Below are 14,148 nucleotides of genomic sequence, written 5' to 3' on the forward strand. Positions count from 1 at the left end.
CAAGAGGGGTGTAAAGAGCATAACGTTTTAACATGATCCAATCAAAGGTTACATTGGCGAAACAACAGAAATAGTCGATAGCAGGGAATCAAGGATGTTTAACCGTTCGGCACATAACCTCAAAAATGTGTTTACAAGTGGACTTTGAGCACATGCACAAGGAGAATTAACAGGGTCAATTAAAATAGTGTACAGTGAACAGTGGGCTGCTATGTATATTCTATGACTTCTAATACATTGCTAAATACAAGTCACTCTAAAGGAATGATTCACATTTATTAATGCACAAAACCTTTGAATGACTACATCAATCAGAGCTGGGATGTATGAGGGCACTTCAGGATCATAACTATAATTAGACATTTATATTCCTTCACAACTATCACATTTTTTGTTGATACAATTACAGGTAAAGACCCACAAACAGCAGCACAAGATCAAGTATTACAACATACAGAGGTAAATATGTACAGTATATCCAAAATGACTTCATCAACACAATAGATTAAAACAGATTATCAATCTGAAATGAATTGCAACCTGCCAGAGAGACACTCATCCTGGCATTCAAATGTAGATAACCATCATGCTTCATTTAAAAAGCACATATTGATAAATATTCTTGAAACAGCTGAGTATGTTTTGTTTTTGTATTCAGGAGCCTCTCATTGAGGAGTGAGTCCAGTGAAAACACGATGCTACCCCACAGTGGTAGGATAAAGTAATACAATTAGGAGACATCACCACACAGCTCAGTCAATCATTTAACCTTTGCCTCATTTTGTTTGCACATGCTAGATAGATATAGACATAGATACACATGCAGCAGTATGAGAAAGTGGGTAGAAAGTGGGTGGAAAGTGGGTGGAAAGTGGACCAGTCCTCCATCGAGGCAACATGCTTAGCCTTGCTGCTGGCTCTATAGCCCAATTAAATGAAAATTAATCTCTATACTAAGTCCATTACTGGAAACATAGATAGAAACATACAGAATGTTATCTGCATACAGAAGTTGTTTATCAGCAGGGAATCAGTAGCTCTGCATTAGTGTTTGGTGGGGCAATCAAGAGTAGCATTAGAGGATAAAGACAGGGATGGTCACTTCCATGGAAGGCACTTTGGATGGATAGAGAGTTCCTGTGGGTATAATAAAGTTTCTAATAAAAAATATATATAAAATTAAAACTATTTGATTGTAAATGTATGCCAGAATAAAAGTGGCAAACAATGGGACTGAAATATGTAGTAACAGTAAGGAAGACTTTAAGGAAGTGTCTGACATTTTGGGATATACATTTGATTGCTAGCTTGCCGAGAATTAGATGAGAAGATTGACACTTATGGTGTCTGATGGTTAGTGTAGCTTAGCATAAATAAGACTGGACGTAAGAGGGAAACAGCTTGCCTGGCTTTGGTCAAAGGTAAATTGTCCATCTCTAAAAACTTCTAAAGCTCACTAATTAATATGTTATAGTTTATTTGTTTTATTTACACAAAAATCTACATGTAAAAATAACACGGTTAGCATAGCTTAGCATAAACAAGACTGGACACAAGGGGAAACAGCTAGCCTAGCTGTGTTCACAGGTAAAATGTCTAATTACAAACACTTCCAAATACCACTAATTAACACATTATAGCTTATTTGTTTAATTCATACAAAAATTAAAGTGTCAAAATGACAAGTTGTGGTTTTCACCTAGGAAGCATTTAACCATAAAACTGCGACATGTCATTTTTACACTTCCATTTTTGCACAGATTGAACAAAAAAGAGATTAATAAGCCTTATACAGTAGGGGTATGTTGATTCTTTTAACCTTGGGGCGGAGCCAGATTCACAGTTTCCAGTCTTTATGCCAAACTAAGCTAACTGTCACCTAGCTGTGGCTCCACATTCGCAAGCCACAGCTTTTCTTCTTTTGTTCGTTGTTTCTTTTTCCAAGCATTAAAATAGTATCAATCTTCTTGTCTAACTATTGGCAAGAAAGCGAACAAGAATATTTGCTAAAATATCAAACTGTTTCTTTGAGAGAAGGCATGGAGGGGCATTGGTTCGGCCATTGTAAACGGCAGACAGAAAGATAGAAGGAAAGAGAAATGAAGTTATTTGTTACATGCTGTCAGAATTGTATTTCTGGTTTGTATTGCCAACCAGGATACTACACTGTTACAGAAAGCACAGATGAGCATAATAGAGTATTCAGTTATTGACTTCCTGATCAAAAACTGACCCAATGCCACCTGAACAGTAGATTAAAACACTGACTTATTGCCATGTATTATTATACCCAAGTCTGCTGTTAACTGTATATATAGACATTTACAAACTGCAACAAAGCCGGATGATACTTAGTCCAGTGTTTCAACAGATGCTGTTACATGTAATAAATATGGTTACCAAGGAAACACTGAATAAAACATATATAAATCCAGAGTGTCTAACACCACACTGAGGCGAGTTAAGGTTTTATACTGGATGGTTTCACTTGATGCTTCTAGCTTTCCTGAAGCATGTCACAGACGGAGGCCTTATAGGATACAGAATATGGTGCGGAGGAGCACTACCGAGTTGGGTAAACAGGGTTTGCTACATTTACGGCACAGTTCACAACAGTAAGTCATGGTGTTTTTTCAGCAGTGCACCACCCGAACGCTACAACAGTCAAATGTAGACTCGGTCACTGTGATGTTGAGCTGAAAAGAAACTGCTGATGTGTGGAGCTGTCAGTCTGTCATGTGGAGGACTCGTTGTCCTCAAACTCACTCTGACGCCATTTTCTCTATGTGGTCGCTCAGCAACTTGTACTGTTCTGCAAAGAGGTAAAACACACAAATATTTCTTTTAAAGCTGCCCTTTGTGACATGTTTAAAAAATGATGTCTTAACAGCCTAAACCCACAATGTCCTGTTTATGTGAACAGTGACAGCACTCTGCAGAGAAAGCTGCACACACAAACATTACATTTTTCTCTCTTTGGTCACTTTGTTTGAAATTGAAACCAGTAAGGATAGTTAAAATGAGAATTCTCTGTGGGATCTTATAGGATTTGTGGGTATTATAGTTAAATATATTCATACTTAACCTCTTCTGTTCTTTGAAATGTAAATGTTCACTGGGAAACACTTGAAAGAAGTGACTGCCTGCAGGTGGCGTTCAAATTGCAATAGCAATGACTTACTTTGCCAGTAGGCTGTTGACTTTGAAACGTCTGGTGCTATTCCTTTGCTTTACTGTAGATGGTGCAGGTTAGCATGTATTAAATTGGTCTGACAATGACAGATCAGCTCCAACTTGAGGAGACTATGGCTGCTGGCAAAGAAGTATTTTTGCTGAAGAATGCCACAACCAGGACAGAGTTAAGACACTTTTTCTTTCATGCTTTACCTTCATTTAGGTTCCCAATGACAGCCTGCTTCTTCAGGAAATCATTGCAGAGTTTCTTACTGAGCCCAAACGCCAGCATGTTGTGAGTGAATGTCCTGAAATAACACAAACAACCAAATTCATCTCCAAAGGAAATGATTACAAACACAAAACATACATTTTCTAGTATATTTTTCCAAAAAATTGTCAAAAGAGACAGCGTGGAGCAATAATAAATGAATCTCTCTAGTAGTTAATTTTATATTTAATATACAATACATTTGTATTTTATATTTATTTTGCGTATTATGTATTGTGTTTCATGTTCTAACATGTATCTTTATAATATTTGTATTATATGGCTCCTAAAGCAACATGCTTTTCTTACTCTTTTTAATTAATTGTACTTTTGTCTTGTCTTTTTAATCTGTTTTAGTTTTTTACTCTAACTTTTAATGCACTTTTCATTTTATTCTCTGTTATTTTTTAATTTATTTATTTCCTATTTATTTTACTCTTAATTATTTATTTTATTTCAATAACTTTCAAACATTTTTATAATTCTTATTTTCTATTGCCTGCATTGGTCTCAGTTTTTTCTTTATAATTTTTGCGTTGTTTTTGTTCCGTTACCATTTGTATTCCTTTTCTTTGTGTTGTCCTTGATCTACACTTGTTCTGTCTTATTATTAGATTGTCAATCAATTGTGAAGCACTTTGAACTACATTAACCTGTATGAAGTGCTATATCAATAACATGTGATTGATTGAATTGATTGAATGATTGATTGATTGAGTGATTGATTGCTGCTCTCCCTGAGACAACCAGCAGGACTACAGGTACTGATGCGTTCCTGAATCAAGATAAGCACATGTCATCATAGAGCCTGTCAGCCTGTTGATGAGCATGATGTAGAAATATGATTGTGTTTTCCATTTTTACTAACATTCTGACCTGATGAAGATCTGAGTAGGATTGTCCAGATTAAACTTTGTTGCATGGATGAAGTGTGCAGGTGTTTTCACTGATACTGCTTTGTAATAGCCTTCTTCTTATGTGGTGTGCGTACAGTTATCCCTCTTAATAACCTCTTTGGCCACCAGGAGGCCGCCCAAAGCAACTTGCTTTTGGTGTTTTAAGCTTCAAATCAAGGGCTCCATGTTCCTCCTCTTCTTATTTTAAGTACATAGAGAACACTGTGGCAGCTTCCTCACCCCAGTTGGCCGAAGGCGATGTTCTCATCGATTTTGGAGCTGTCATCTCTCTCCTCCTGGGTCATATGACACCACTTCTCCCTGCAGCACAGAGACACAGAGTCAGGCCTTAATTTCAAAGTCTCCATTTGACCTTGGGCTTCTCTACAGAAACAGGCCAGGGGTGGGTGTCAAGAAAAATATCACCTGTCAATGTCCGGCTGACTTGTTTGTACTGCTATTCACAAACTGCTTCAAAATGTTGCATCTTTAACTTGTCAGTAATTTTCAGGCCTTTTGAGGTAAACCTTTGTGTAGCATGAGCAGCAAAAACATCATGTGCTTTGAAACAGATGCATGACATCCATCCCTGTAACTGCTGCACAGAGAGAGACTTCTTTACTACAACTTGAAACACATAAAACAATGAAACTGTAGGACAAGAGACACACTGACCAGCCATCAGCAAACGGAAAAAAAAACTATAACAAATGATTCATTCACAAAGAATCATCATTGTTAACAAGCAGATGAGGAGCTTTGATTTGCACTGAGTGTTATTGTGAAACAAGAACAACTGGATTTAGTAACCTGGAAAAAATGTTCCCATGCCCAAATTTACCAAAAAGACTGAAATCATGATGCTGGAATCTGAAAAGTTTAAAAAACATACAGATTTACATAAAAGTCTGATTTACTGGATGCTGGTTGTTGCTACTCGTGCCACTAAATGCTCCTGTATGTGAAATCTCAAAGACAGTAAAAGCCTGTATGACTTGTTTATTTCATATAGTGACCCTTTGAAGCTCTATCACGTGTCTGACTGTCCTAATCAGCAGACAGAAATCCTCTCAGTGATCACTGTGATGAAATCTTGCAGTACTTCTTTGTTTTTTTCCACTTTCTTTTTCTCTGCTTGAGAGCTTCTCAGAATGGCCTTCAACAGCAACTATAGAGGCATTGTGAATGTAAAAAGGGGCTTCTTTGAAATTAAAGCTGCAGCAATCAATAATTTTATATTAACGGTGGGTCAAAAGGCTCACATGTAATGTGAAATAAGTCATTCATAGTGATGAACCAACAGAGAATTATCATCTTGTCAGCTCTAAAGAATATTTTATCCATTGAATTTCATTTCTAGCAGACAGCTGTTTTAGCAAAAAGTCTCTATAAACCTGCTGTCCACTACCTTACCAGCACAACAGACAGACAAAGTTAGCCACTAGTTGGTGAACATTTAGAAACTAAAGATCAAAAATATTGTTCTCTGTAGTTGGTTGAGACCAAAACAGAGCTAAAAAGGAGGGTAAATATTGAAATTATATTCATCAAGTGAACACAAAGACGACTCCAAATGAATCTTCACTTGTTTATCATAGTAATGCATTGTATTAAAAATGAATATAATTAATAGTTTAGGCTCTACAATATTGCTGAAACATTTAGGCTGTTGTGAATCATCTCTACATGACATCATATGACCTATAGTATATCTGGTAAAAAATCCCCCACCAAAACCAAAACCATGTTTTAAGGTGGATTCTTATATTTTTGGCATTTACAGGACTGGATATCTCTGCAATCAGCCTGCAGTGGGAACACAGACGTGTGCAAAGGCAATAAAAAGAGAGAGCAAAGGGAACATGCAGATGGAGACATGCAAGGAGATTAATGGTGTGAACATGCAGTGATCTGTGAAGAGGCAGAGAAACACCTTCAGACTGCAGTGGATCTGCCACCTCTAGATATAAATATCATCCCAGACGTTATGCAAGGTCTCTTAGCACATTCAGGATATTAACTGTGGGTGTGATGATTGTACTCGTCGAGGGTGAACACGACAACCATTTCAACAGCGGCATGGAAGCATTTGGTGACTCACACCACTTATTCGACAACGACAACAACATGCCAACAGAAGCCAAAAAATCCTGAATGTCATACAGAAATATAATTATACAGTACGAAAAACAGGCAGGAAATGATATAAGGTTAAAAACAAGGGAACAAAGACTATGAAAAACCCTGTAGTGATTGAGCAGATTTTGTCTTTCAGTCTCACCCTAGGCTACAGTCAGCCATTCTGGGGGTTTACCATTAGATACTCTATCACTGTTCACTGAAGCGCATCTGACAAACTGCAAATAAGACCCTGGGTGACTCCCAGACCTTGAGCCTCGACCTTTCACCACAGGGCTTAAACACAGAGCTGCTCTCACATTAACCCCCGCATTCTCAGAGAGGTTCAGTTGTCCATCACATCTCTCATTATCTCTGACGTGTTTCACTACTGTTCAAGGTGATTATGTTATACTTTCTCAGTCTCAAACCCGTCAGAGCTAAGAGCTGATGAACAGAGTGCGTCTATGGGTCCTACTGGTTATCTTCCTGTCAGCTGTGGAGTCTGGAATGTGTCACTGAATAACTACGGACTTCATTATAATCAATTAATACATTAATATATTAATATAAATTACATATACACTACATATTGATTAATGTAATGTGCCTTTAAATGATACATTAATAAACCCAAAGTACATAAAATATAAAAATACAGTGACATATGCTGATTAATACTTCTATTTCTTTCTTTCTTTCTTTCTTTCTTTCTTTCTTCTTTATGCGTAAATGATAGAATTTTAAAATGTACTTCCTACATTAACTTAAAATTTTACTTTGATATTTGATCGACACTTTCATTTCATTCATTTAAAGGTCCCCCGTGAAGTTTTCTCATAAAGACACAGTTACAATCTATATTCAGTTTTAGTGTTTCTTGAGGTCTAAAAAACATGTTTTATGTTTTGCCTTTGTCACAAAACCTTTACAAAGCTGATTTGTGCGAATATTTTGACACATCCTCTTATGTCCATGTTTGCTAGCTAGGTGTCTTCTTCTCCACTGCCTTTGTTGGTGCATTGTTACAGTTCTTACTAACACCACCAACTCTAAATCAGTGGATTAAAGTGAAACTATCTGAAGGACTTTGTATAGCGCATAGAAAATATTGCTCCATAGCACTGCAAGTAGTCAGAAACTCCACAGGACCCTTTAAGTTGTCAGAGGAGCATCAGACTCCTGCTAATAAATAGCAGCTAGCAAATCAGTTGTTTAAACCTTTTCTATCAATTTTCCAAAAAACTTAATTGATTTATTATAGAACTCACAGTAATTATTCTGGTGACACACTTCCAGCTAACAGGGCTCTGAATGTTTTTATTTTAGTTTCTTAACTAGAGGTGTTGTCTCTGCTGTGTCCCCTTTACCTCTTCAATATGCTAATGTCATAGCAGTTAACTGCTTGTGGGTGATACTCAGGCTTCATTTTAATGGTGTAAATGTCATGGGAGAATGAGTCATATCAAAAAGTAAGCCTGTTCTTCTTTATGCTAGACCTGTGTGACTGTGACACAACAGACTGAATTCCTCTTCACTACATTCATTTTGAATGTTTTAAACACAAACCACAAACCATCACTGTCTTGATAGCCTGGTGGTTTGTTAGCTACCCCACAAAGTCAAAGAGCTACTGTTCATAGAGGTTTAAATTAAAAGTGAAAAATACTCCAATGTGTCACAAAACACATTCTACATTTTCCTTTCAGCTAACAGAATCGTACAAAAACTGTTTAGCTGTTGGGCAGATTCAATTTCAGCCTTTATTCCAAAACAGCTGCAGTGCTGAACCTCCATGATGGCACTAGATGTTGTTTCTACAAGATTTGTCAAACAATAGCAAAGCCTCTGCCCTTCATTTTCTCTCTACCCTTTTCTCTTAGTTTAACCAGTCTGATTTTTTATTTTTTTTAATTTTTTTTAGGGCAGCTGACAAATAGAAGGACAGACCTCTCATCTTTCTCTTCATCCTGTGTTCCCCTGCTCGGCAGCAAGGCACAAGGAAACAAAGGGTTAAAGTCAACATGTAGAAAGAGGGAGAACAACAACAGCTTATTTTATGACAAGAAGAAGAGAAGAAGATAAGAGGAGAGGAGAGAAGAGAAGAGAATAGAATAGAAGGTGTGGTGCATCAGGAAGTTATCAGCAGTGGTGGTTTAGGCTGAAGCATACAGTTCTTTGCTAAAGCCAGCAAAGCTAAATTTTTTCCTCTACAGCATTACATCAAATTCTAATATACAAATAAACAGTCATCCATTAATTAATTTATCCACCTATAGTCATATCACTTCATCCATCCACCCAGACTCACCTTGTGGTTGGTGACCTCTTCTTCCTCTCACAATGGACGGCATCAAAGAATGCAGCATTCCAAAATCTTAGTGTATGCCTGACAGAGAGAAAAGATGACATGTTGGAGGTTTACTGCCTGACCTACTTCACTAAACCACTGGAAATGAAACTGGAAATGCAGAGCAGTGATCGCAAAGAAAGGAGCCATGTATGCATCAGTCTGATCAATCCTGGCATATATTGTGTATTGCAAGTAAAACAAACATATAAAATAATGACTCTATAATGAGCTTGTGATTGCATAACATATTGCTCAATAGTGGATCTAATGTATGTGACCAGCAGCTTCTTTAACTTACCAGATGGGTTGTTGCTTCAGGTGGGTATACAGGTACACCTTTTCCCCTTTCTTTTCCTCTGCAGACTCAGACACTAGGGAGGAAATTGAATTCATTACTACATCACATTTTATTTAAAAAAAAAAGAATAGAGCAGTGAAGTAAGAGAAAGAAATAGCTTTTTTATATACCAAATGAACTGTAATATTTGCAGCATATGTAGGTTTTGATGCACTATACCTGGTGATTTGGGCTTTGTCTCAACTGGACTTTCTTCATCCCTTCAGAGTAGGATATAGAATGGCAGGAGAGGAAAGAGTTAAATGAGAAAATGACGTATTAATATGTTGATGAAAATGACTGGAAGAAGAATCATTTGCTCACTCTGTCTTTGTAGCCATTGAGCTCCTCAGCTTGCTCTCGAGGCCTCCAAAGAAGCCCTTGACGTCAGTCTTGGATGTGTTTTTAAGGAGGCGTTCAGCAGCATCCTTCTTCCCAGACAGCCAGGAGTTGGCCTTGTTCAGGTATGAGTCCAGAGCAACTGGAGGACCGCCACGATCCAGCAGCTCCGAGGGAGACAGCTGACACTTTCCTGAACATGATGAACATTTCAGAATGATAACTATTGATTTGTATATTTTAAAGCCCTACAAAAGAAATGTTAAACAAAGCTGTCTTCTGTTCTTTGTGGTACTTTTTGCGATATACTTGGTCTTAGGCATCACAGATTGATCAGGATGATAAACAGTGTACAACTTACAGGGTTTCTGAATACTGGATTCATATTTGCCAAACAGCTACCTGTGGTTTAGTGTTCAAGGCAATGTGAACATCACACTGAGACACCATGTGGCATTTAGAAACACTAGTGCAGCGCCTGTTCAAAATAGGTCTGTTCAGTTGCCAATTGCTTGGCCTGTGGCTGCTACTTCAAATACAGTTGATGTGAGGTGTGAATGAGTACATACACCAACGACATGAAAAAAATCGACACTGCACTTCCTTTGATCCCCAGCCATACGCCTACCAAGTGTGGAGTTGACTGGATGAATATTTCTTGACATACATGAAGGACATACATACATATATATAGAGATTCCTTCCATTAGTAGATGGGTGAAAAACAGGCCTGAAACAATAATTATTTCATCAGTTTAGGATGGACTAATAGTGTTCACAGACTGTAAATATCTACAGTGGCTCTTATGTTGAAGCAGGTATTTGCAATATCATGATTGTGCAAAGTTGCCACTAATGCACTTTTTATTCACATGTTAAAAAAATAATTGCAGACCTGAACTGCAAGTGGACTGATGTGATGTGATGGTGATGGTATACTAATCACTCAAAGCTTCCTGTTTCCCTTAGCAGAAACACTACCATCATGCAACACCACAAAGTCATGTCTGTCTGTGTGGTGTTGTTGCAAGAGAAACCACAAGGACAATCTGTGGTGGTAATACTCTTAATCAGCACTGTTCTTCACCTACAGCTGTTTTTGTTTTTTTGCTGTATTCTTTTTTGACAGCATGCTATTTTGCATGTTTTGTTTGCAGTTAATTTAAAATGTATTCAAAATGCATTTATCATAGGTTTTCAATTCAGAGAGTTTGTATTTTTTGTGGCACAGAAGGCAAAATGTTTACATCTCGACAGCGGCGACTCTGAAACACTGAAAAACATGTCACCCTCTCATGTCGTACATTAAGGATACAGAGTGTGAAGTTGTGTAAGGAGATTGAATATGACTTTACCAATGTAATAATATGTGAAGCACATAGTCATTAGGTTTTTGGCTGGGCTGTAGTCATCCATCTGGTAACATCTGTAAAAAAACACACATCATTGCTTTAGAGATCAACCTTCCCAGAAAAAAGAATTCATGAAATATACTGCAGCTTTTTGCATTCAAATTCATAATAAAGATGGTCTCCAATGAATTGAAACAACACAAGACTTTAACCAAAAATTAATCTTCTCCATCATACATTGATTACTTCCATAAGTATTTTAAAATGAATTGAAACTGAGCTTTACTCTGAATACAGTAGACTCTGACATCTGACAGTCTATTGCATAATCTAGACTGTATATAAAATCAAATATGAATATCAACAACAGTGACAATAAATAAATCAGGCACAGATTGACTCACTCAAACAGCACGACTGCAAAAGACTGCATCAGTCTGTAGAAGGTAGCCTCACTCACACATTTAGAGTGGCAGCGCTGTGAATGCAGTAGGATAGAGAGTTATCAGCTAGTTCAGTGAAGAATGCAAGTACAACAATATAGACACAAAATCAAAAAACTTGATATATTTCAAAAATTATCTAAGAATCTACAAGAACTTTAGGTTTGATTTCCTGCATTCATGTTGGTATTATTTTTTATAGTAGAGTGGGTGCTCTAATTTAATGTATCTGCTATGAAGTATAAAATAATAAACTCACGATTATTTGAAATTCTACTTCTGTGAAAAGTCTACCAAGTCAAGAAAATAAAGTAATCCCATGATACTGAATATCTGGTAACTGGTAGCCACTTTCAATCTGATTTACTGGAAACTGCCACTGACATTGTATACTACTGTATTGTATCACTCATTCATCATTTCCCCACATTCACCTGTGCGCTGACATATTTGGCGAACCACTCCCTTCCTTTGCCGTTCTCTCCGCTGCACAGCTCTCCAAAACGAGCCTTCTCTTCCTGGTCAAAGTCCTCCCTGTGAAAACATGGTGCAAAAATTCATTAGCACCTTCATATACAGACCCTGTGAAAAGACACGCCTCTTCACAGCTGGTTTTGTGTATCTACAAATAAAATGGATTGATAATAAAACTGTAGCATCTGACAGAGAAGAGAGTATTTATGAAGACTGTAACACTAGAGACCTGTTGGAAGAATTTAATGGATAGAAAAAATATAAAAATAAGCAAACTGCCAAATAAATTCTATATTGTGAGCAATGGTACATAACAGTAACATTACAGCTCAGCAGTGGTACATATTGGTACGCTAACAGGCAATCCAGAGAACTTTAAAGGCCAAATGTTGAATGTTTCCTCTACAGAGGGATGCATAAAGGGCAGCAGGTGCTAAGGAAGCATTCTTATAAGCGGTTATGACACTACAGCTGAGGTCATAGTGTTAATCTGGTATCAGTCGGTCGCTGACAAAGGAGCTCAGTGGCCTACAGCTAACAGATTAAATGATAGCAATACATGAATTACTTCAGGCAAAAATGCCCTTAGATGTTTGAGAAATGCCTTTGAAATAAAAAAAATAGGGCACCTACAAGACACCCTGACATTTAGGAGTGCCCTTTTAGCATTTCGTCCTGTTCACATTGGATTTCTTGTCAGATACCCAAAGCGTCAGTACTGTCCCCCACGGGGTTCTGCTGGTTAGTCATGGGAGTCACAGACAGGGTGAGTGTTTCTAGCCTCTCTGGGTGGCAAAATAAAACTAAAAAGTGTTGATCTGAATATGACTGAACATGCCGCCGGAAGGAGAGGAAACGCTTTGCACCACACAGCAAGAAAATATGCTGAGAAATATAAATCACTGCGCCAACCAAAAGTAAAACTTGTCACAGGAAATGAAAGGAATAACTGGTGAAAGATGAAAGAGCATGACAAGTGATCATTGACTGGGAGGCTTATCAAGTAATAGGAAAATTGAATGTTAAAGGTGTTAAAACACTGAAGCACTGTTGTGTGCTATCGAGCCACCATCAAAGCTGCTGATGCCAGAGGGTTCAACAAACAGTCGGAGGGTCACGGAGCTGAGCCTGGGGGTCAGAGGGGATCATCATGTCTATCTTAAACAACACTTAGCAATCGCTGTGGTGAGCTCATGCACCACCACAGGGGACACCTTCAGCCACCAGAGCTACCATCAAGCCACACAGCACGTCCTGCTCCAACAGCTCCAACAGCTCCAACATCAGTCAGAAGAAAGAGCTAACAGCTGAGTGAGCCTGAACTGATCTATGCTGTTTCTGTGCTGCTCTTGTAACATTCTGCTCGGTGCAATTCAACTGACGTGCATGTTTCGGAACAAATCTGCAAATTTCATCTGCACAAATAAAACAAGCAGCTAGGTCAATAATGAATAATTATCCTAAATTTTAAAAAAGCCAAATCTCCTGCACCTTCATCTAATGCCCTTTGGATTACAGATCTTAAATTGCATCAAGTTGGAAAAAAATAAACATACATTTAAGGGCTCTTTTATTTTTCTTATTTTAGATTTTAGGTTTCCCTGCACTTCCAAGGTGATTATTTTTATTTACATGTTCTTATTCCTATTCTCGGTGAATAGAGGCGAGGGCGAGGGTATATTTTGGCAGTTAAAAAGGCTTAGAATGTGGACTGATCTGGTTGATTGGTAAATAACCGAAAACCCCTTTTTTGTTGTTGTTGTTGTTTTTGTTGTCTTTCCATTTGTTGTGTCTCTATTGGTTGTGTTACATTCTTGTTCCATGCTTGTATTGTTGTTCTTCATGTTGTTTCATACACCTACTGTAGAATTTACAAGTGCATTTATTTTGAAAAACGCAGATTGCACATAAAATAGGGGGAAAAAATAGAAATAAAGAATCCCTTTATGTGATGAATGCCTACATGCTTATGGTTTATTACCCTGTTTACACCCTATATCTTCACACACACACACAAAATAAAAATGATAAAACACAGATATGAGAAAAACACACATCTTCCTTACTTTCCATGGAACACTTTCTCCACATAAGCCTTCATGAACTGCCGCCTCTCCACAGTCTCAGCATCGGCGTCCTCCCCGCTGTGAGCCGATGAGGACGATGACCGTCTCAGCTCCCACTGAGAGGGAGGGTCCATGTCGTTCTCGCTGTCCGCCGACTCTGTGGCATCGCTCTCGTTTTCTCCCTCCTCTTGGTGGTGATGGTGGTGGCGGTGGTGGTGTGAGCTGGACTTGGTGGGCGCCATGGGCTCGGGCAGTAGAGGCTGCTGCTGGACTCCCACAGAGGAAGCCGGGTCTTGGGAGAAAATGTCTGTATGACCCTGGTGTT

The 14,148-nt window shown here is 38.1% G+C and overlaps 1 protein-coding gene across 2 annotated transcripts in view; it reads right to left on the minus strand.

The window, feature by feature from the left end:
• Positions 1-1,544: 1,544 nt before the first annotated feature.
• The window catches only part of kiaa0513 (KIAA0513 ortholog), a 12,795-nt gene continuing 191 nt past the window's right edge, over positions 1,545-14,148 (minus strand). Inside the window, exons 1-11 of one of the 2 annotated variants that reach the window (XM_053319063.1) lie at positions 13,824-14,148; positions 11,718-11,817; positions 11,251-11,318; positions 10,844-10,914; positions 9,474-9,681; positions 9,330-9,370; positions 9,111-9,183; positions 8,771-8,848; positions 4,582-4,662; positions 3,388-3,482; positions 1,545-2,812 (exon numbers count right to left, since the gene is read on the minus strand). The exon at positions 13,824-14,148 is cut by the window's right edge and continues 191 nt beyond it. In XM_053319063.1, the coding sequence (XP_053175038.1) occupies positions 2,763-2,812; positions 3,388-3,482; positions 4,582-4,662; positions 8,771-8,848; positions 9,111-9,183; positions 9,330-9,370; positions 9,474-9,681; positions 10,844-10,914; positions 11,251-11,318; positions 11,718-11,817; positions 13,824-14,148 (1,190 nt within the window). In that variant the 3' untranslated portion in view covers positions 1,545-2,762. Of the gene's footprint in view, positions 2,813-3,387; positions 3,483-4,581; positions 4,663-8,770; positions 8,849-9,110; positions 9,184-9,329; positions 9,371-9,473; positions 9,682-10,843; positions 10,915-11,244; positions 11,319-11,717; positions 11,818-13,823 lie in introns of both variants that reach the window. The other variant, XM_053319062.1, reaches the window with a different exon arrangement.

This window comes from Scomber japonicus, chromosome 5 (genome assembly GCF_027409825.1).
Source record: "Scomber japonicus isolate fScoJap1 chromosome 5, fScoJap1.pri, whole genome shotgun sequence".
Classification (NCBI taxonomy): Eukaryota; Metazoa; Chordata; class Actinopteri; order Scombriformes; family Scombridae; genus Scomber; species Scomber japonicus.